Source organism: Strigops habroptila, chromosome 4, assembly GCF_004027225.2.
Source record: "Strigops habroptila isolate Jane chromosome 4, bStrHab1.2.pri, whole genome shotgun sequence".
NCBI lineage: Eukaryota > Metazoa > Chordata > Aves > Psittaciformes > Psittacidae > Strigops > Strigops habroptila.
In genome coordinates, this window is record NC_046358.1 from 4,634,800 (window position 1) to 4,658,942 (window position 24,143).

At 46.4% G+C, this 24,143-nt stretch overlaps 1 protein-coding gene across 2 annotated transcripts in view; it reads left to right on the top strand.

The window, feature by feature from the left end:
* PRDM11 (PR/SET domain 11) overlaps window positions 1-24,143 on the top strand; it is a 49,534-nt gene that overhangs the window by 5,341 nt on the left and 20,050 nt on the right. For both annotated transcript variants that reach the window (XM_030484066.1, XM_030484067.1), the window contains exons 2-5: window positions 14,121-14,239; window positions 14,783-14,886; window positions 15,719-15,981; window positions 19,858-19,925. In XM_030484066.1, the coding sequence (XP_030339926.1) occupies window positions 14,124-14,239; window positions 14,783-14,886; window positions 15,719-15,981; window positions 19,858-19,925 (551 nt within the window). In that variant the 5' untranslated portion in view covers window positions 14,121-14,123. The remainder of the gene's footprint in view (window positions 1-14,120; window positions 14,240-14,782; window positions 14,887-15,718; window positions 15,982-19,857; window positions 19,926-24,143) is intronic.

Here is a 24,143-nt window from a genome sequence, read left to right on the forward strand (position 1 = left end):
GGCTGTAGTGACTTGTCCAGGAGGAGGGATTGCTGTTCCCAAGTTAATGTTGGCATTGAGCCCTGCTGGGGCGGACACTCTTGGGGCTCAGCCTGGCTGCCTGTGCTGCTGTCAGCTGGGGGTTGGCTTTTATAGTATCATAGAATAGTTTGGGTTGGAAGGGACCTTAAAGCTCATGAAGTTCTAACCCCTTGCCACGGGCAGGGACACCTTCCACTAGAGCAGGTTGCTCCAAGCCCCTGTGTCCAACCTGGCCTTGAACACTGCCAGTGATGGGGCAGCCACAGCTTCTCTGGGCACCCTGTGCCAGCGCCTCAGCACCCTCATCATAAAGAAGCTTGACTGTGGGTACTTGGGGTGATGTATGAGGGCAGAGTGGTGAAAATGAAGGGGGGTGACATGGGGAATTATCTCAGTAGCTGTAGAACTGCTTTAATGAGCTAACCCTGAGAGCATCCTGTGCTGGTCCCTGAGCCAGGGGCCATCCCTGGGCTGGCTCCAGGCTCCTGAGTGCAGATCAGGGCACTGTGGCCCCACAGCTCCTGTGGCCCCAGAGTGTTGAAGGCCAGTAATCGGAGCTGATGTTAGTCAGGGACATCAGCTGTTTCCAGGCTGATAACTGACGTGAAATATTGTCCCGTACATTCCTTTTCAGTACAATGAAGCTTTATTTTGAAAATACATCATATAAACTGTATCATAATATGCTGAGTGGAGTTCAGTGTGGTCCTTCAACTGCAGACTCAAGCAGCTGAGCAGACTTAAGTGTACATAGCATCTTCATTGAAAATGGATTTAAGTTTGGCTGTGATTACCTTTCCACTCCTCGCATGTTCCTTTTTACACCTTTCATTTGGATAAACTTTGACTACCTCATGTCTGGGGGGGTTTGCTGTTCTGTTTTGGTTTGATTTCTTTCGTTCTGAGGCTACTGGAGTACTTCATGTGGTCTGCTGCTTTGATTAAATTGGAGGACTTCTGCTCAGAAAGGCTAATGCAGATGTTAAATATGCCACAGTTTGCAGGGTCCAGGCCTGTTATCCCTTCAGGAGAAATGAATGAGAACACTTGGAAACTGACTGAAGGAAAAATCAATACTGATGGCACATGGGTGTATTTTTGTGTCACTGTGAACAATAAAATATGTTCTGGAGTTGTCCTGTGTACGTACTTAGGCACACAGATTATCTTTTTTTGAGCTTGAATGAGTTAAGTCAGCTTTTGAAGAATAGAAGCCTTTTAATTACTGAATTTCTCTTCCCTTCATGATTGGGAGAACGTTCTTATGTACAGAATGCATGTAAGTTGCTTCGTTCCTTGCGAAACTCTTCCTAAATGATGTGGTGAAGGACTGCTGGATGGGTGCAGCGATACCTGACCCTCAGGGCAGAATCCCACCAGCTAACACTGCATTGCTGTTGCAAAGGCAGTACTTCCACAAAGGTGGATCCACTTACTGCATGTCCTGGACTTGTTGAGAGCTAGCACCAACTAAACCAGATGCTAACATATCCTCTTTAGGTGTGGTCTTCACTGGTGGTTGGTGGTCGTGAGACCCCACTTGAAGTACTGTGTGCAGTTCTGCTGTCCCCAGTGTAAGAAGGACATGGAGCTGTTGGAGCAAGTCCAGAGGAGGCCATGAGGATCAGGGGCTGGAGCACCTCCCATATGGAGACAGGCTGAGAACATTGGGGCTGTTCAGCCTGGAGAAGAGAAGCTGCGTGGAGACCTCAGAGCAGCTTCCAGTATCTGAAGGGGGCTACAAGGATGCTGGAGAGGGACTCTTCGTTAGGGACTGTAGTGGCAGGACAAGGGGTGATGGGTTCAAACTGAAACAGGGGACGTTCAGGTTAGATAAAAGGAAGAAGTTCTTAACTATGAGGATGGTGAGACACTGGCACAGGGCGCCCAGAGAAGCTGTGGCTGCCCCATCCCTGGCAGTGTTCAAGGCCAGGTTGGACACAGGGGCTTGGAGCAACCTGCTCTAGTTGAAGGTGTCCCTGCCCATGGCAGGGGGCTGGAACTGGATGAGCTTTAAAGCCCCTTCCAACCCAAACCATTCCATGATTCTATAATTCTGTGATTGGTTGGGGTTTTTTTTACCAGGTTTCATTCTATTGTCAGGTGTTGAAATGTTGCTTTTGAATTCTCTTGGGGTAGTCAGTGATCTTTTGTAATTCCTCAGTGTCTTGCACACATGAAGTCACTGTGATGTGCTCCCTCATATTTCTGGGCTGGAATTGAATGAGTTCTTGGGCTCTTTCCATGCTTCTGCTAATCAGTGCTTTAAAAATGTCCGTAGTGTAGAGGACCAGGTATTTCTGGTGCAACCCAATGCCTTTATATAGAAGATGCACAGGGGAGGTTGAAGGAATGAGCCAGGAATACTTGGCTGGAAATCTGTTGTAGTTTGCTGTGTTAGGATGCACAGGGTCTGAACACCCCTCACTCTGTATGGAAGGGAATGTGCAGATCAAATGGTAGTGATGGTGAATTCAGCACACGGATATCTGATTTCTTGGCAGATTGGACACTGGGAGTATCTGGACTGCTGCCTGCTCCAAGGAAAAGGGGGTCAGCGTGACCCATGCTCAGCCAGTGCTCATCCAAGCGGTGTAATGTGAACCCCTAACCTGTAGACAGATTTACCAGCCCTGAATAATGTCTGTTGTGCAGTGAGATCTTATCTCCCTAATGGCCTGCAAAAGGGTACAAATGAGGAGAAATAAATATGGCTTTTGCTTTTGCTTCCTCTGCATTTTGTGGAACAGTTGATTTGTTCTTGTTTTGCCTGGAGTGTTCACCAGTGCCTTTAAAGGACTGAGCTAGATTTTTAGGAGTTTTGGAACAAAGGAAAATGTAATTTGCTCCTACCTTCTTGTTTTCCCCCAAAAAAAGAAGATTCTTCCCCTTTTGCTGAACAATTAAAAGAAGGAAGCTGCTTGCCATGTCCTGGTGCCAAGGTAGAGTGAAACCACTGTAACAAACATAGAGGAACCATCATGTAACATCCTTCAACAGAAATGAACAGGCACCAACTGGACAAATGGTGCCAAAGCAGGATTTTATCTTTATTTTGCATCTGTACCCATAGGTCCCACTTGAATGGGGTCCGCATGCTCCTGAGACACCCTTCCTGGAGGTATGGGTGCTGCAGAGGCTTTACAATTTGACGTTTGGTTCCTGAAGCTTTTGAGTTGAGTGGTGGAATGGCACATTGCTCAATAACCAGGTGCCTACTGGAGGTCCAGAGGTCTCTTGGAGGGATGGGGGTTTCTCGTCTTTATCCTTTGGGATACAGGATTCTGGATTGTGCTTTTTAAGCAACACCATCTGCTCAAGAAACTTTCTGCCATGTGGCTGCATTGGGGTGAAATTGTGTTTTGTGGTTCGCGCTTTTTATGTGACAGAATTTAAGGGCAGTCTTATTAAAAACCACCAGTGTGTATAAAGGCTGAGCAACACTTTGTTGTCACTGTAGGGTGTATTATTGGCTTTGTGCAGGACAAGTTGAAATGCACTGAGCTTTCTGACTTGGTGGGGCAGTTTGAATTTCATGTTTAGCTTGGCCATGGCTTACAGACGTGTACGCAAGCCTGTCCATCCCATCACTTTGTCCTGTCCTCTCCTCTAGCACCACTAAACCTTCACCGGTGCAAAAAAACCCCGAGACTACTGCAGGTAATCTTCTTTATTAAAAAATAAAGAGCTGGAACTTGTAGAAAAGCATTGAGTGAAAGGCTGTCTTGTTAAAAGATGGATTGTGCTTTCCAGAGGGGCTAATTTAGACACTAAGGAAATATATGTGGAGCTGATTGCTGGCCGGGTGCCCGTCACTGAAGGGCACCGGAGGCTGCAATGCCAGGCAGGGCTGGTAGAGCTGGCACTGCAGCCCATGACGGTTGGCTCGCATGAATTATCTCTGTGCCTTCCAGCTAATTTTATCCTGTTGATTTTTTCATGAATCATTTCCCATCTCTGTGGGTTAGAAATTAAAGTGGAACTTTGCTAGCCAGAATAGCCACATGTGCTATTTAGAAGGTAGTGTCTGGGGTTTGCTTCCTGCCTGCACCCCCCCTACGCCTTCCCTTCTCCTTCCCTTCTTACATCCGTCAGTGCTGACATACATGAACCACTGGTATCGCTCCCCCATAGGCATTTTTGGGCTGGCACAAGCGCAGGGGTCCTTGGGGTGGGTGGCTGGGCAGCAGGCGGGTGCTGAGTGCTATGTGGCAGGGTCCCAGGCGTGTGGCGGGGCTGGCAGGACCCCACCGGGATGGCTTGGGTTTCCTGCACGTGCCTTGTAAAACATGAAAGGCGCTCCTGTGGCTCTTCCCTCTCCCAGTGCAGCAGAAGGGCAGGAGTGTGCTGCAGTGGTTCAGCCAAGTGCTTCCTCGCTCCAGCTTTTTTGTCTGTCCACAGATGAGTAGCTGATGCAGGCGTTAAATTCGCATCTCTGCTTTCTATAAAAGCATCTACGTGATGAAAAACTTGACTTTTCCAGACCCAAACATAACTTCCCTCTGTTGAGATGTGTGTGCTTGATTGCCGTTGAGGCTACTGCCTGGGCCAGCAGCAAGGAATGGATAGAATCATAGAATCAACTAGGTTGGAAAAGACCTTTAAGATCATCAAGTCCAACCATTACCCCAGCTCGGCCAAGTCCACCGCTAAACCATATCACTATGGGCCTCATCTGCATGGTTTTTCAACACTTCCAGGGATGGTGATTCCACCACCTCCCTGGGCAGCCTGTTCCAATGCCTAATCACCCTCTCAGTGAGGAAATTGTTCCTAATAAGTTCATTATCTAAAAGGTGGGCCCTATAAGTAGGGATCCAGGGGTCCGCGTGGAGTTGTGTAGCATGAGTCCTGTGGGTAAGCAAAGTTTGGTTGGCAGCTGTGCTTAGGGAAAAGCATGTTCTCTTGAAACAGTGAGCACTAGATAAACAGGAGGAGGTATCTAGCTTGCTGATTGATATTCGTCTTTAATCAGTTTTGGTGGATCACCAAGTAGCTGACCCAGGAAATGACAGGTTGGGTAGCAAGACGCTAATTCTGGGTAAGTATGGAGTAATTCATGCCTGAAACTTGATGTTATTGAAGGTGTCTTGTACTTCTCAAACAGGCCTGATTTTTGTTTAAAAGATTTTGTTGGTTGGTTGAAGAAAAGATCTATAGATGTGATATACTTGGATCTGTAAGGCAGTTAACTCAGTGCATGAGGACACAACTAATATCTAATATCTGATGCCATCTAATATCAATAAAATACGAGTGGTTTAGAAAGTCAAGGTAGTGATTGATAGTCTGCATCCAGTAAATAAACTGAAGTGGCAGTATAAACAGTAAGAAGGATGAAGGATACTCTGAGCTAAAGGACAGTATTAGCACACTAATAAATGAACTGTTTGTGGATGAACTTTAAAATGAACATAGAAAATCATTTTTCAGCATCAAAAGATCAAGGCTCTGGCATTGCCACCTTAGACGAGGGGAGCAAATAATCCAGCTATTTTAAGCTAGAGCTCGATCATTTTACAGAAGAGTCTTTGCAACATGATATGTGAAGACCGTGGTTTCAAAGAAGTGGACTCGATGATCCTTCCCTCCAAATGAAGGGAGGGGAGAAGCCAATTCTGCCTCACGCTTACTCAGTGATGCAGAAGAAACCACGGCTCACCACTGGCAAAATGTGTCGATGAAACAAGGTTGATGAAATACAGCTATCGATAGGGGTAGGATGGAGTAATGCAGTTTGGTAGATGGAGCCATTGAAACAGTCATTTTAATGCAGACAAGTGGAGAGTTATGGACCTGGGAAGGTATCTCCTGAAATCTGTGAAGGGAGGCTGTGTCCTGAGCAGTCCCATGTGAGAACAGGGGGGTCAGAATGGGCAGGTGGCTTCAGCAAGCTTTCAGTGCCAGGTCCTAACTGGAAAAGATAACTCTGATTTTGGACATACAAACAGGGAGGTGATGAATCAGGGTGAGAAGGCAGTTTTATGTCTGTAACCCTTACATTTACTTCAGGCTCAAGTCTGACAGTGTGGCTTTCTGGTGGCAGCATCTTGAAGTCATGGAGAGAAAATTGGAAGAGTTTTACAGAAGAACGACAAAAAATTTTGGGAAGTTGCAAAGATACTTCGTGGGTGCATATCCAGGGCTCTGCTATGTATGTGTTTTTATACAGTGCTTATCACTATTCCTATCCAAACAGCTTTCAGTAGTGTCTTAAGGAACAAGGCTTACGTCTGCCAGTTGATTGTATCCTTATTCTGTCCTTGGGGAGAAAAATGTTGGTGGAATAGCATCTTGTCTCAGCCCTGGAGGTTTGTATCTGTTTTAACTTTATAAATGTAGGTATATATTTATGTTGAAGAAGCCAAAGGTAAAGAAGTGTAACTGGCACTCCTGACCGAAGATGGTAAGGTTTGTTACAGCCATTAGCCTGGGAAGCAGTTCTTCCCATTGGCTCAAAGCAGTATCCCAACATGATGGGTATTTCTTCCTTTCCCACCAGGTTGCAGAGCCCTTTGAAAGAGCTGCTGAGTGGTACCCAGAACTAGAGAGATCCACATACAGCTTGTCCCTGATGGGGATTAACAGTTGAAATGAACTTCTGAGAAAGTGTTGGCTTCTCTTCCCTTTGCAAGGCTTGGGTGGAGATTTTATCCTGTTTGTAGGCTACAGGGCATGTGACGTATGGGGGATCAATCAGGTTGACCTAATTCTCCTTTCTACCCTCCAACTGTGAATCTGTGAGATCAGTGCAAGGAGCTGAACACAGTAAAAATAAGAAGTTTCCAGTTTAAGGGCATTATTTTTAATATATTTAAAAAGTGCAAGTCACTTGCATGTTCTTTCAGCTGCAGTAAGTAGCTGCCTTGGCTCTATGGCATGCTGCACTCCTTCAGAGGCTTTAAGGCTTCGTGGAAGCTTTACATTGTCAGCATCCTGCTGTGTTGAGTCCTTGCTCAACATAGAGAAGTTGCACCAAATAGTACCTGGTTTGCAGGGGCTTGTGCTGATCCATGTTTCTTTACTATGAGGGTAGTAAGATGCTGGAACAGGTTGCTCAGAGAAGCTGTGGCTGCCCCATCCCTGGCAGTGTTCAAGGCCAGGTTGGACACAGGGGCTTGGAGCAACCTGCTCTAGTGGAAGGTGTCCCTGCCCTTGGCAGGGGGTTGGAACTGGATGAGCTTTAAGGTCCCTTCCAACCCAAACCAGTCTGTGATTCTGTGATACTAGCTTCTTACTCTGTGATCATCAACAAAGGGCAAATGCTCCCAGCTGACCATAATACAGAATTTTGTGTCAAATCCTGTAAAATCAGCAGCATTTTCCACCTTTGCTAGAAGCCACTGTAAGACAAATTTAAGACTAGTTCAGGGATTGTTTCAGAGGTTCTTTTCCTTCTTCTCCTTCTGACATGCATCTGTCATGAAGTAGATCATGGCAGGTTTTGATGACATGTTTTTCCAATAAACCATTTAAGAGTGACAGTGTGAACACATCTCACATCCACTTGAAATGACAGGAGGAGTTCCAGGGCGGCAGACAGGAATTTCCCTGTCCCCAGCCTGTCTACAGTCAGGATGACACCAAGAACATAAGAGTTGTGGTACCCTGATGCTGCTTGTCATGTCAGTTGCTGGTCTTGAGCAAGTCATTGAAAGCACTGGGAGCTCTCAGCCCTCCCTGGTATAAAATGGGTTTAAGTGTTGTGGTTTTGAAGCTTGCTCTCAAGGCTTCTTCAGAAAGCTGCAGCAAAACTGGAGGGGTTTCTTTCTTGTAGTCCTGACCATCTTCAGTGCCTTCAGAACTCAAGACTTAAAATGCTTCCTACTTTTCAGGTGAATTTATGGCTACTGACTGCAGCGGAGTAATGATTTAACCAAGTCCTAGTCACAGCCCACGATGCTCAAATCCTACATCATCCATGCTCTATAATTTTCACTAATTGAGTTTGATTTTGTGACTGCCCCTGCTCATCTCCAGCTGTGCAGGCTGCGCTCAGCCCTGCTCTGTGGTTGTCAAAGAGCCCTGGCCTTGCATTAAGCTGGGAGGCAGGTCATCAGGTCTTTCCCTGCCACTAGCCTTCAGGATGGAGAATGGCTTTCCCCACAGGAACATTGTGCTTCAGGGGGAAAGTTAAGCCAGTGCTGTGGCAACTGTCAAGGCAAAAGCTCTTTTCCCAGTGGAGCATGGGGTTGGGTTCTGTCCATGGACAGTGGTCCTCCTCTGAGCAAACTGTTTCTCCGTCTTACTTTGTGGCATCTCTCAGTGTTTCCATTGGTGGTGAGCATGAGCTGTGTAGCCAGCTGGTACTTCATATAGTGGCCTGGAATGGTTGGCATGGCCGAGGACCTTGGTAAGTGAATTCACCTCGGGGAGAGCCGTCAGCTTGGATCTTTCATGGCTGTTTGGGGGGAGCTCAGAGCCTTGAATGCTTTGCTTTATTCCCCCTTCTTGTCTCATCAGTAGCTGACTGTTCTGGATTCCTATTTCTGATAATAATATGCAACTGTAGAAGAAGCATATGAATTCAAGTCCGTCTTTCACCATGGGCCTGCACTTTAAAACATGTTACGAGCTACACAAGATCTTTCTTAAAAGCAGAGGGGATGACCTCCAGAAAGGCGGCAGTGAGAAACTGAGTGAGGGAGCTGTGTGCTGAGGAGGGGATGGATTCCTATATGGCTGTTTCACATGCAAGAATGTCCCAATCTGGGAAATGTGCCAGTAAAATGTAAAATTAAAGCTCTGTTTTGGAGGCTGATCCTTGCAGATAAGAGTCTGTGGCTGTTAACTAATAACTACAAGAGGGGCAGTGATAAAGGCGGAATACTTAGAGACAGGAATTCACAGGTTTGTTCATGCTTAACCCCATTTGGACATTTTTTTCATGCTCAGAGATCAACAGCTCAGATCTTCTTGTGTTTTCTACTTCTCTGATTGTGAGTAACATGGTAAAGCCACTGCATGTGTCATGCAGATACGTGACAGGTCCTTACCTACTTCGTGAAGAAAGTGGGAGAGGTTATGTGGCACTGCCTTTGAACCCAGGGATGCCTCTTGGGATGTGTAGCAGTCGCCTCTTGGGATGTATAGCAGTCACGCCGGTGTCCAAAGGACTTGATGTTGTGTGCAGACAATACCTGGATCTTCACAGCATCCTGCTCACCTAGGGATCATCGTAGATGTTGTGGATGCCCCATCCCTGGTAGTGTTCAAGGCCAGGTTGGACACAGGGGCTTGGAGCAACCTGCTCTAGTGGAAGATGTCCCTGCCCGTGGCAGGGGGTTGGGACTAGATAAGCTTTAAGGTCCCTTCAACCCAAACCACTCTGTGATTCTATGATTTGCAGTAGGTTGTGTGCACAGTGACACTGGGAGGACTGGCTGTCCTGATAGGCACAGGGGCATGCACATAGGAGGCCAAGTACATCCTGGAAAATCTTCAGCGGTAACGAAGGAGCCTGCTCTGCTTATGCTTACATGGTGCTTCTCCACATCATCTGAAACCTTCAGAGGATCTTCATATTTAGGTGTTAGAACAAGCACAGCTGTAAAAATTGCCCCCCAAAAAAGAGAAGAGAACAATGAAGCGGAGGAAATGTAAAGTACAGAATGTGAACTAGACTCTTGTAGCATGGGAAACAGAAAGGCGAGGGGGAGAAAGGGCAAGAAAGAGGAACTAATGGGCAGCGAAATTAACGAAAATTAAAACCAGCTTTAAATACGTCAGAAGCTAAAACAGTCCTAAAAGCACAGTCACCTACTGATGCCTGGAACTGCAGAAATGTCAGATGTTCCGTACCTGATGCTGATGGAAAAGCTGGATGATGGTGCTGGTTACAGCAGCAGCGTGATGCTCAACTGTAACAGTAGCTTAAGGAAATACTGAACAGCAGCTACTACCGAGTATGTTTTAAAGTTGCATTCATGGATATTAAAAGTGCTGCTGAGTAACACTCTCTGGGCCATAAACACTGATTTAAAATACGTACATACACACATGTAATGAGTTAGACTGAGAAAAAAATGTGTGTTAGTCATTAACAAGTAAGCTAATATCAAGTCTAATCTGGGCAAACTAGAGTACTTGGCAGGCTGTTGTGGGCTTCCAGTAAAATAATAGCAGATAGGAGTTGGATTGGTCATGATTTAAGGGGGTGTTAATTGTAATAATCAGCCTGTACAGATTTTTTAAAATAGGTTTTTTGTTAGGTGGTTTCCTGATATTGCTAGAATTCTGCTTGATAAAGGTGAAAGCGTTGGTATGTGTTGCGTGTTTAATGTGCTGAAGTTGTGCCACAGGTCATTGGAGTAAGCAGCTAGAATGATTCAGTGTGTCGCACACTGTTGGAGCAGGCCCAGAGGAGGCTAGAGAGATACTCTGTGGGCTGGAGTACCTCTGCTATGGAGACAGGCTGAGAGAGCTGGGCTTATTCAGTCTAGAGAGAAGAAGGCTTTGGGTACATCTTGTAGCCTTTCAACACTCAAAGGGAGCTTGTAAGAAAGATGGAACAGGATTTTTAGTGGGGCCTGTAGCGCTAGGACAAGGGGGAATGTTTTAAACTCAAAGAGGGGAGATTCAGGCTAGATACAAGGAAGGGATTTTTTCACTATGAGGGTGGCAAGACTCTGACACAGATTGCCCAGAGAGGTGGTAGATGCCCCGTCCCTGCCAGTGTTCAAGGCCAGGTTGGATGGAGCTTTGAGCAGCCTTGTCTAGTTGAAGACGTCCTGGCTCATTGCAGTGGGATTGGAACTAAATTAGCTTTAAGGTCCCTTCCAACCCCAAATATTCTATGAATAAGTGAAAACCTGACTAAATGAAAGGTCACAGTGTGGCAAAAGGAGAGCCATTACTGATAAGTGTATTTCTAATAGTGTCACATGGGAATTGTTTCTTTGGCTTGTTTCTAATCAAGTCATGGGTGTTGGTCTCTTTTCCTGAGTAAGAAGTGGTAGGGTGAGAGGAAACGACCTCTAGTTGGGCCTGGGGAGGTTTAAATTGGATAGTAGGGAAAAATTCTTTACTGAAATAGTTACCAAGCACTGGAACAGGCTGCCCAGGGAAGAGGTTGAGTCACCATCCCTTGGAGATATTTAAAAGATGTGTAGATCTGGCACTTAGGGACATGGCTTGGTGGTGGTGGCAGTGTTAGGTTTATGGGCGGACTCAATGATTATGAAGATCTTTTCCAGCCTAAATCATTCTGTGATTCTTAAGTGTGTTGTTGTCTTGGAAGAAAACTGAAGGAGGCCTACAAGGATGCTGGAGAGGGACTCTTCATCAAGGACTGTATTGATGGGACAAGGGGTAATGGGTTCAAACTTAAACAGGTTAGATATAAGGAAGAAGTTCTTTACTGTGAGGATGGTGAGGCATTGGCACAGGGTGCCCAGAGAAGCTGTGGCTGCCCCATCCCTGGCAGTGTTCAAGGCCAGGTTGGACACAGGGGCTTGGAGCAACCTGCTCTAGTGGAAGGTGTCCCTGCCCATGGCAGGGGGTTGGAACTGGATGGTCTTAAGATCCTTTCCAACCCGAACTATTCTGTAATTCTAAACCACAAAGTTAATTTGGATTATGTTTGTGGGCAGCACAAAGTCTAAGCAAGTCAGGAAGTAATGAAAAGAGGCAAGTTAGTGATAGAGTTGTTATCTCATGTATGCTGGGTGGGACAACAAGGAGTTATGTGAACGTCTTGGAAGCAGGTACCTAGTGTCATAGCAGGCAGGAGGGCTGGTGAGGGGTACACAGTGGCCCAGGAGCAGGAGCTCAGGCTCTTACAGCAGCACAATTGTTCAGAACATAAAACATCCAGAAAGTAAATGAGTACTTGGATGCAAACATGGAAATCCTGAGCAGGGCAGGGAGGGTGTTATCGCGGCGCAAGGTGCTGCTCCCGTCAGCACAGGAGTGCTGCGGGCAGTGCTGCGCAGGAATGTTGCTGATAAGCTGGAGGGAGTTCAGGGGGGACCATGAGAGGGGAGGGAAGGCATACAGTGAAATGAGGAGCTCTGTCTCTAAAACAAACACTGGATTTCTTCTTTTTTCCCTTTTTCTTGTTGGAGGGACGCTGTAGTTTAAAGGAGTTCACTGAAGGAAGCGCGCTGGCCTGCCTTGCGCAGGAGGTCACACTGCACCGTCACAGGGTCTCTATTGCTCCATAACGGAGTCTCCATGAGGGAAGAGTAGGAAAGGAAAAGCCATTGTCTCTTCAGAGACAGATGTCTGCATCTCTTCCTACCGAAGCCTTGGGGGTTGTGGGTGTTTTAACTCCAGGTGCCTTGTCCACCAGGCGTCCAAATGGGTTGGTTTACTGACCAAGAGCATCTGCCTCGCAACCAGCACCATTGCAGGCCCCACAGCTAACCAGCTCTGGGGCAGCATCCATCTCTTCTTGGTTTGAATGATTTTCTCCTCCCCCAGCTGCTGCTTTTTGCCTCTTGAGCTGCCTTACTGCAGACTTTCCAGGAAAGGCTTTTCCTTCTCCTTTGGGAAGGGCAGGTACTCCCTGCCTGCAACAGCAGCTGAGGCATGGCGATAGGACTGGGGAGCTTCCCTCTCCAGAGTGCAGACCAGGGGTTCAGCATGCCAGAAAAATGAGCCCCTCTTTGCCCTTACTATCACTTCCCTTCTTACTGGCTGTGGTAATTCTGTGTCTTGTTTTGGGCACCTTGTAAAAGCTCAAAAGTCTCTGTGTTTGCCTGTATCTAGTTGTACGTTTGCTGAGGCTTTGCTTGCAGAGCACGGTATGAATATTAACTAGTGCTTCCTTGATACAAGCTCGATAAAGGTCCTTCAGGCTGCACGTTGGCATGTGAGAAGTTGGGCTGGGAAAACTAATCATTTGTCCCCTGGCACAAAGAGGAGCCACAGAGGCTGGGAACAGCATTCCTTCTGTATGTAAACAGGGCACAAACGCAGACCAGACTTCCGTGGTGCTCAGTCCTGTATAACCACGTGTGGAATAAGAGAATTCCTGTCTTCAGGGGGTTGTGACCTCGGAACATGGATTTTGTCCAGAACTGAGCTGTGGTGGGGATGTGCTCTTCCATCTCCCCTGACAGAAGGGGTCTGGTCAGCTGCTGAAGTCCCTCCGTTGGGTGCTGTGAGTATGCAGCATGACAGAGCATCATGGACATGCAGCAGACATGGAAAAGGGGATGGATCACAGGGAATTTTGGGAGCAGCAGCTGTGAAGTGTGTCCAGACTGGAATGGTGCCTGAGACCAGCCAGTGTGTGTGCCTTGGAGGAAGTCTTAAGATGAATGCAATGAAGAGATGAGCAGTGCTCTGATTTATTCCTTGTCTCAAGCTGGGATGTTGTGAAGCTTAGTGACCCGTCCCAAAATCTTAATATTAATTCAAGCAATTCAGAATTATCATCACTTGCCTTATCAGTATTTTCTTTTCAGCACCATCCCTTGATGGGGGAGGAGGGAATTGTTATCGTTTTGGAGCTTGCTGTCCTTCGACATCATTAAGTGGTTCCTGGCTCTTGCGTTGAGCTGAGGGAGAAGCATTTTCAGTACATCAGCTTGTGTGCCAGGACCTGTGCTCAGCTCAGGTCATTGCAAAGGATGGGAAGGTAGAGAGCATGTCTTGTGCAGCTCTGGTGGAGTCCTGCAGGGCACTGTGGGCACTTACATGTTTGTAGGAGGTGTCCGGAGCACATGGAAAGCTCCATCTGCAGAGGTGGTGGGGACTGGCATTATAAATGGATCCTGGTTCATGCCACAACCTGCATTCCTCTTTCTTGTCATTCAGTCTCCAAAGACCTGCTCTGAGGTAGTGGTGCTCCGTATTTCCATGACACATCCCACCCATCAGTCTTAAATTCCATGCGTGACATTTTTAATGGGTGCTGTGGAGCATACTTCAGATTCCCCGTGCCTCAGGTTGCTCCGTGGTGTCTCACACGCTTCACCTGACCTGCAACTGAACCAGCTCCCCAGCATGGGAAGGGGTTTCCACCTTCTTGTGCATATAGGTGCCCTAGATGATGATGGTGGTCCTTGATGCCACTTGTTCTGCTGCTGCGTTCTGGGGGAGGAAGGTTGTGATTCTTGGCTGCTCATTTTTCTCCCTGTACTCTCTTTCAGAACATGAGTGAGAACTTGAAGGACTGTTTGATCCAGACCCAGGCTTCCTTAGGGGAGATGGTGACGATAAAAACAGAGGCCTGCTCTCCGCGCCGGGACCAAGAGTATGGACAGCCTTGGTACGTGGCTGAGCTTTGGTCTAATGTGCTCTAACCCCTTTCTCTCCACCTCCCCCACCAAGCTTAAAGTTGATTTTGAGGGATATACTTGAACTTCTCAAAGTTATTAAAACCCTCCCATGTGAGGCTGGAAAAGACCTTTAAGATCATCAAGTCCAACCATTCCCCAGCACTGCCAAGGCCACCGCTAAACCATGTCACTGAGGGCCTCATTTACATGGTTTGTGAACACTTCCAGGGACAGTAACTGCAGCACTGCCCTGGGCAGCCTGTTCCTATGCCTGAGCACCCTCTGAGGGAGAAATTTGTCCTAATATCCATGCATGGAGGTGTTCTAGCTGAAGCCACTACCTGTTGTAAGCTTGAGCCTTAAGCCATCTCAGGTACCAGCTTTTGGCAGGTTGGACAGCAAGTTGAGTCATTTCTCTGCTGTAGGTGTCGGGACTAAGAGAGCTGGTCAGGCCCCGTTGCCTCGGCTCCTCTCTGTGTGCAGTCCCAGTGTCTTGGTAAGTTAATATCATCTCTCCATTGTTCCCTCCCCAGCTCTGGAAGGCCTGACCCACAGTCCATGGAGGTGGAACCCAAGAAACTGAAAGGGAAACGGGATTTGATCATGACCAAGAGCTTTCAGCAGGTGGATTTCTGGTGTAAGTGTCTTGTGAGTGAGGGGAAAAGCAGTGCTGCCACTTGTATGGGCTTTGATCTTTCCTAGTCAGTGCCCTGCTGCTTTGGGGTGGGAAGCAGGGAACAAAAAAGCTGGGGCAAATTTGTGTGCTCCCCTGAAAAGACCAGCACGTTTGGTAGGAAGCTGTTGCACAGAACCAGTTTGTTTGTCATGGGGCTATGCAGTGATAGGGAGGTAAGTGGAAAGTATGCTGGAAACGTGAAAATGCACATAGGGAAAACTCCAAGAATCTGCAAAACCGCAAGACTTGGATTCAGAAACTGTGAAGGGAGCACTGTGCAGATGACAACTCCTTTCCCTGTATTCTGGGAAAGGAAATTGATTCCAGTTACTTTGGCATACCTACAGAATACCAAATTGGAGGTCTGAGTCCCTGTCTGGACACAGGGCAAGTACCTGGGGCTGCTGTCTCTCTCCCAAGCACAGAATGAAGGCTGTATGATGAGAGTTTGTTTTCAGGGTTGTTTGATTTAGTTTCCCTCTGGTGTGTGGGAGAATCAAACCTTTTGGCTTGAGGACATTGCTGCTATCCAGAGATGCGCAAGGAGCCTCCAACCTCTGTCTCTGCAGATGGGAATGGCACCTTCTCCTGTGTGTAGCTGTTGGTGATGAATCTGTGTAGGAGCAGTTGGTGAAGTGATGGCAGGTGTGGAGGCTGGGCTTTGGGAAGGGGCTCAGTCAGGCTGGGGGGAGTTGGGGCACACTGGCCTGATCACTGTGTGTCCTATGAGCTGCATGAGCTTATACAGACGTCACATCTGCCCAGCCTAACCCCTGTCCCCTCACACCCGCAGTCTGTGAGTCCTGCCAGGAGTACTTTGTGGATGAGTGCCCAAACCACGGCCCCCCAGTGTTCGTGTCTGACACCCCAGTGCCCGTTGGCATCCCTGACCGGGCAGCACTGACCATCCCACCTGGAATGGAGGTGGTGAAAGAGCCCAATGGGGAGAACGACGTGCGCTGTATGAACGAGGTGATCCCCAAAGGTCACATCTTCGGGCCGTACGAGGGGCAGATGTCCAGCCAGGACAAGTCTGCAGGATTCTTCTCGTGGCTGGTGAGTGACTTGTCTCCCCAACGAAGTGACACCCCAGCCATTCAGCTCAGAGCTGGGGGACTTACGGGCCTGTGGAGCCAAACCTTAGCTATCTTCCCCCATCTCTGAAGATTTTCTGACCCACATGGGCAGGAGGCAAACACCTACCTGCCATAATTATTAGCAGCTTAAGGGTATAGATAGTGAAAGGAGACCAAGTGCCATAGCACCCAAGTTCAGTTCATGGCTGTAGGAATCAGAGTTTGCTTCCTCTTGCCCCCTTGCTGTGTTTTCCATGCCCACTCAACCTCTAGGGCTCCTCCAGTACCTTTCTCTGCTCTGGTCATTACTTTGAAGATAGAGGAAGGATTTCATCTAGAGGTTGCAGAGCACTCTCCTGGGCCTGCAGCACTCCTTCCCAGCCCACTTGAGCAGAGCAGGTGACCCAAAAGGCCAGGAAAGAGGAGATCCAGTCCATCAGGAAGTGATCTACACGCAGACTCCAGCACCATATTTTTCCCCCCTAGTACTACAGGCTTTGCTTAACCTAGGAGATAGAGATGTCACTAGATAGGCAGGTATTAATTATTGGGAGATGCGGGATTTGAGTTATAGGTGGGAAAATAATTGAGAGCTGCTGCTCTGAACTGCTGCTCACGTTTTTCTGTCTGTAAAATAAATGTGTGTCTCAGCCCTGTGCTGAAAGGGAAGTTAATCTTCTATATCTGAAGACTGTTAACAGTTTTGTCAGCTGCATCCATAATTCTATGTTACAGACATTTGTACACAGGAAATGCCTCTTAGTTCTGAGTAGCCTCCACACACATATCCAGGGCAGCAGCCTGTAGTACCAGGAGGGCTGAGATTCATGATGTAGTTTCATGTCCTGACTTAAGGCTGGAACTGAAGCAGTGATTTGAGAGTTGAACACTGTGGGAGGTAAAGGCAACAGGATCTGCATTGATGGGCTTGAGCAACACTCTAAATGCAAGCTATCAAGCCTTGATACCAAACAAGCCTTGGGCTGATGGGCCAACAAGCCTTGGGCTGATGGGCCAGGATGTCAAGAGACAGATAAGCCAGGATGCTGGGAAACAGGAAAAGCGTGGCATGCCCGGGCATGGGAATAAAAGGGGCTTGGTTGTAATGAAGTTTGTCTCAGTATCCTCACCCACCTGAGTCCGTGCTTTCAATACGCCACAAGTGATGCCCAATGTGGGGCACGAAGACTAGCTGTCGATCCAGCGGCGTAGCTCAGACAAACTACGGGATTAAACGCTGAAAGGAAGCATATCCAGAGTGCTCTATTACCTACCTGCTGGAGGAAGGTAAGCGGCTGAGAACTATGGGGACTGCTTTAACAAAAGAACAAAGAAGAGTTTTACAAGTCTTTACTAATATTCTTAAGAAGTATGGGAAGAAAATAGATGAGGAAGAATTGAAACGTGTTCTTCTATGGGCATCAAAAGCTGACCTATTTATTAATTCCACTCATATTTATACCCCGGAGATTTGGGACAAAATTGGTGTTTATCTGTGGGACTGTGCCATGAAAAATGATGAGGTTGCTGCCACTTTACTGACCCCTTGGCAACTTTAAAAGCTCATGTCGGCTCACATTCAACAGAAGTAGAAGCGGCACTTTCGGCTCTCCTCCGCCCCCCTCTTTGGTGGACTCTGCCGTAAGACCAAAAACTCAGCCTGTTGCTGCTGCTCCTGCGGTTCTGCCTCCTGATAATTCCTGTGATGACCCAGATGACTCTTTCGACCCAGGGATTACTGATCCGGAAAAGGAGCCTGATTTATATCCCCCAGACCCTCATGATGAATGGGCAGCTGTAAGGGGAGAAGTGAGACGAGCGGGGGATGCGGATGTACTGTGTGCTTTCCCTGTGATGTATATGCCTGATGAAGATCCACGATGGGAAGGTCTCTCGTATGCTCTTTTCAAAGATATCAGACGAACAGTGATGGACCATGGACTTGGGGCTCCATATACAACTCATTTGATACAGACTCTGATACTCATGTATTTACCCCAAATGATTTTAAAACGTTGTTTTGTTTAATAATGACGGACATGCAATACACTATGTGGAAGAGGATAGAAACTATTTGATCGCTGCCAAAGAGAAGTAACTACTTGGCTGGAGAAGAAAGAGTTAAAGAAGAAGCAAAGTACACTGTGTGATTAAGCAGAGCAACCTACCTGGACAGGAGCTGGAGAACAGAAGGATAAGGAACTGGTTATTTTGGGACTGTTTGTGAAATGACAAAGAATGTTGAAAAAACAAAACTGTAAACCAGGAGCTAAACATGATGTGATAAAATAGCTTGGTATAAGATTTAGAGCAATATGCTAAAGATAGCTTTTGCTAGAATGGTATAAATGCTAGAGCAATAGGCAATAAAGTGATTTGCTGCATGAAAAAAGAAAAAAGAAGAAAGAAGTTAAAACTGATAATGGACCTGGATATGCAGCCAAACCTACCTTAGTACTTTTCCAACAACAGATATCCCCCACTCTCCCACGGGCCAAAATGTACAAAACAAAAAAGGGGGAATGGGGGATACACACCCTATGAATGTTCTTAAGTTTTTGAACCTCAAGAAATTGGTATGTTAGGTTGTGTTAAAATGGATGAATGTTTGTATTTTAAATATACAGGTCAGAATCAATCATTAATTCAAATTGTTAACTCTTCTTTGTCTGGCTATCAGAATGCTTCTATATGGTGTAATCATACGTCTGTTAACATTTCTCACTCCTCTAATAGTCCTGTATCGCTTCCCTGAGGCATCTTTCTAATCTGCGGAGATCGAGCATGGGCTGGCATCCCTTCTCACCTACGAGGAGGCCCTTGTGGTTTAGACAGATTAACAATGTTAACCCCAAATATTTCTATGATACTGAATTATACTAGATTCCACCATCTCCGCAGGTTAAAAAGATCTGCTCATGCTTTTACTCCCGACTGCAAAGACACAGCTACATTCTGGAGTCCTGCAGAGATAATCTCAGCGGCCTTTTTTGCACCAGAAGTAGCCGCTGCACAAGCTCTTGCAACTCTAAACAAATGAGGATGTTAGCTTGCAAAGCAAACAAATGCCACATCTAATGCTCTTTCCAGTCTCCTCCTTGATATAGGTTCTGTAAGACATGCAACCTTACAAAATCGGGCTGCCATAGATTTTCTTCTCCTTGCCCATGGTCATGGGTGTGAGGACTTTGAAGGTCTATGTTGCATGAACCTTTCAGACCACTCTGAATCGGTTCACAAAAGTATACAAACTCTTAAATAACTTACAGGAAAACTTCAGGTTGAGGATGACTGGAACCCTTTTTCAGGTTTATTTGCTGGAATAACAGCATGGGTAAAAAAATTGATTGTATTAGGAGCTCTTGTTTTCTTAGTGTTTATTAGCTTGTTAATTTGTATTCTTTGTTTAATGAAATTTATGCAATCTCTTATTGATCGAGCCCTCAAACAGGTATTGATAGTAGTTCTACAAAACAAAGAAGGGGGAGATGTGGGAGGTAAAGGCGACAGGATCTGCATTGATGGGCTTGAGCAACACTCTGAATGCAAGCTATCAGGCCCTAATACCGAACAAGCCTTGGGCTGATGGGCCAGGATGTTGAGAGACAGATAAGCCAGGATATTGGGAGACAGATAAGCCAGGATGTTGGGAAACAGGAAAAGCGTGGCACGCCCAGGCATGTTGAGAAGGTACCGAATGAGGGAATAAAAGGGGCAGGGAATAAAAGGGGCTTGACCATAATAAAGTTTGTCTCAGTATCCTCACCGACCTGAGTCCATGCTTTCAATACGCCACAGTACACCTTCTGTCTGGACCAGCTAGTTGACATACTGTATCTCTTCTCCTGTTCCACAGATCGTTGATAAGAACAACCGCTACAAATCCATCGATGGGACAGATGAAACCAAAGCAAACTGGATGAGGTGAGTCCGGTTCTCTTCTGCCTTCCCTTTTGGGGCTCTGTCTTCCAGAGAGAGGCCATCAAACACTCCTTGTTTTGTGCGACAGAAAATCAAACCAAAATGCCACAACCCCTTCTGTAAAGGGTGTGCTTGTGCTCTTCCTTTTTGTGCTCTTCTTTATTGTGATGAGAATCCTTTGGAGGCACATTCAATGAAAGGGACTAAAACAAGGATGTGTGTATGGAGGATGGCTATTTTCTGGAATGAGGACAAATGATAAAGATGATGCTATTTGTCCACTCCTGCAAATGCTGACGGGTCTCACTCCATTGTTTGGGTTTTTTTTTAACTTTTAGTTTAAATATTTGCAAAATGCTTTGCATTACCCCCAAGGTACCATTTGATTCTGTTTGGGGTTTTTTTGTCCTTTCCCATTTGATGGACATTGGAAGAGGTGCTTTTCTTGTTTTCTTTCTGGGCTTCACTTGAAACAATTGCCTGTGGTGGCTGTCATGGGTAGTGGCAGCTTTACTGTGTTAAAAGAAACATGGAGTTAGTTGCCTCAGCAGAAATGCTGCTTGTTCTTGCACTCCCTCTGCTGACCCAGCAGAGCAGAACCCAAGTACCAGCCAGTGTTAACCAGAAGGGGGGCTGGCTCTGGTTTAACTGCAGCAGCAAGGGAACATATTTAACCACGATGCAGTGCTTCAGGTATTGGCATGTATCTGCAAAAGATATTGGTCAGTCTTGAAGCCTCCCAAGGCAGAGGCAAAGCACTGAAGTGCCTCGTGTGTATGAGTGAGTCACCAGGATGGGGCATTGCACGCTGAAGCCCATCCCACATTTGGACCAGTCTTGTTTTCAGAGGTGAATTTTGGAAGTGGCTGTTGTGAAGAAGGTATTTCATACAGGAATAAAGCAGCGTGGGAATGAAGTGGTTTGTTGGCCTGGATGTCTAGGATTTTCAGTTGGGTTTTAAGGAAGACAGAGGGTGCAGTACAGGTAGATGCAAGACTGACCTCCCTGGTCAAATCTGGTTGTACCACTTCTGTTCCATGTGAGTGTTCACATGGATAGCAACAGTTCTGACAGCTACCTTCATAACGTTCAGCAAAGAATCCCATTTTTCTGTAAGAATTCCAGCTGTTCCAGTTGTTTACAACTTGATGAGAGAAAACGCTAGACCCGGGCTGAGGCGGGAGTTGTCACCCCAAAAAGAGGCAGTGGTATAGCAGACAGATAGGTAAGGGGGAATATATCTTCAAATAGAGAATGCAGAGTTCAAAAATCAGAGTGAGATTTTTTTGCTTGATCTAGATCTTTACGTGATCTGGATGACAGTGAAGCTAGCGGAAAACATGGTCTTGGGAAGGAAAAATCCTGTGATAACTCTTCTTCTTGCTGCCATGAACATAAGCTTGACGTCTGGCTTTAAATGGGCTCTACTCATGGTCCCAGCACCATAGAACAGAACGTTCTTGTCTAAACTTGTATTTGCCATGATTAAGTCTCAGGATGAGTGGGGTCTGGGCCATTCTGTACAACCTTGAAAGGCAAGGAGGTTATGGCTTTGTGGAAAGGAAATGTTTGCAGCTCTTCTGGGGAACGATGTATGAAAGGACCTGTGCAGGCTGTACCAGTCTTACTGATCTTTCTGTTTTTACTCTCGAAAATTGCTTCTAATAGCAGTATTACATAGAATCTGCCTGACAGATGGAAATAGTGGTCCTCAAAAAGCCTTGGCTTTGTTAGTTACCAGCTTTCAAACAGAGGTGCACTCGATACCCTGTGCTAGGACATTATCTGTCATGGAGATTACCCACAGAAACCCCACTTCCAGGACGCTGTAGACAGCGCTCTTTTTGTTTTTCAGATGGTGCTCTTTGCCATCACTCACAGATGGAGTGCTTTGCAAAGCAGATCTACTCACCCTCTGGGTAGGTGGGTATGGCATGGGGAGGGCAGCTTGAGCTGACTCCTCTCTCTTCTTGTAGATCTGGCTATTGTTTTTGTTGTTCGACTACCACATCTTGAGTCCATTTTCATGTTCCTGCTGAGAACAGTGTGTACCCTGCAGCACTTGCTGGTTTAATTTCAAGTGACTGTTTACCCAGGGCAGTGGATGGCAGGGAGGAAGGAGCACGAAGCACAGCAGATGGCATGGCAATGGGAACATCCTCTTGCCCTTTCCCTTGTCACTCAGTCAGTTGACACAAACTCCTGATGCTGGGAGCATGTTCTCCTAAGCTGGCTCTGGCACAACATGATGCACCCTTCATCTCTGTGCAGAGTAAAGTGGTGTGTTTCCAATACTTTATGAAACTCCATGGCTTTGACCTGCAGAGATGTGTGCAAACGTCTTCCTTTGGGTTTATTTTTCTGGGGGATCAGGGTGCCCAGTTACTATGGATTGCGGCAAACCTCAAGCAAAAATTGGTGCTTGCTTGGACACAAACCATAAACTGCTGCTAATGGGAGTTCTTGAGGCTTCTGAAGGATTGCGTAGAACCAGATGTTGTACCTGGTTACTTCTGAGGAAATTCTGTTGCTCAGTTGTTGGGACCTCTAAAAAAATAATGGATCAGACCAAAATGGAAGTAATTCATGAAGTCCAGTAAACATTCCTCAGAGTATTTATCACTTCCTTGTTGATGTTCCTCATGTGTGGAGTTTCCAGGCTAGTTTGGGCATTTATAGTCTGTATCCCTTCTTACATGTGATTACCTGAGTTCTCAGGCTTTTGGCGCAGTTCAAACTCATCCTTTCCCTCAGCCCATGGGGAAAGGCTGGTGCAAGATTTCCTCACTTCCATCTCCTTTGCCTTCCTCTCTACCCCTTTCCCCTCCAAATGTAGTAACAAAAGAGGTTATGGGGAGCAAGACTGTTCTGTAAGTCTTCCTGTATCTCCTTATAATGGAGATATCTGTGATTTGATCTTCATACAGTTGGAAGGGAGCTTTGGTCGGATGCTCCAACAGCCTGCTCAAAGCAGGACCAACATGGATAAGTAGATCTTTTAAGCTGTTGTTTTGACTTTAAAGGACCTTTTAAAAATAACAGCTTTAAAAAGTCAGGGTTACTCTGTCTGCCACTGTGTTCAAGTGCAGTTAAAGCCACCAGCCTCTGCACAAGTCATTTTGTTGAACTTCTCTGTTACCTTGCAGCAAGGGCAGCAAATGTTCTTACCCATTACTGAAGTTTATGCAGAGCAAAGGGATCCTAAAGTACTGCAGCACTGTGATCCCTGTAAAAAAACTACTGGAGAGCCTTAGGAAAATTATTATGCTTGTTTCTTAGAGGCCAAGAAAAGTGGAGTTGGTCGATATCTTTATGGGGTGGTCACTAAGTGCTCCCTGTCCTCATAGTTGCAACATCACGTGTGTTTTTAAAGGAATAGTTGTGCTGTCTTGCACTTTCAGATTGACCTGGGCTGAGGTATGAATTCACAGCCTCACAGCTTGATAAAACCAACGCAGCAGCTCCAGAGAGGTACTTCCAGATATCAGTGACTGCTCCTAGGGACATTGTGCGTGCTAGAGGAAATGCATGAGAGGAAAAAGATCTCTCTCCAGTAATACTGTCTGCATTTTTATAAGGAGGAGGTTAATGTGCCTGCTGGGAACCTCACCTTAATTGAATTTGTGATTAAAACTGGCCAGAACTCATTACTCTCTGCACAGTGAGTTTGCTATTAGAATACTTAAGTTGCCTTTAATTGTTTTGACCCAACTTATGCTGGTGCAAATGAGTGGAAACACTCAAATCTAAATATCCAGGTCTACCACATGTTGTCCTAAGTGCATTTAATGGGATACCCTGTCTGGGAAGAGCAAGAAGGGCTCTAATTCCCCATGGGTGCAGCTTTGCTGGTGACAGCAGCCATGGATTCAGCAGAGAAGAAAGGACACTGGTTTCCTGATCAGCTCTGGAGAGACTTGTGTTGTGCAAGCTCACCCCTACCCAGGGGCACTTGGCAGATGCTGTTACTCCTTTCCATCAGAGCAGCTTGTCAGTGGAGGTTTGTTTCTACCACATGGAGGCACTGATGATTCTCTGGTCGTGGGTACCGTGGAGAATATACACGAAGCCCAGTTTTGCTGAACGTGATAAAAATCAAACCATAAATGTCCATTTGCTCAGTGTTCTATGTGGCCTTTTCTCTCCTTCCAGTGTTCAGCTGGGAGAACTCCTTTTTCCTTTTATTTAATTATTATCCCCTTGAGGTCAGTGTAGCAAGTG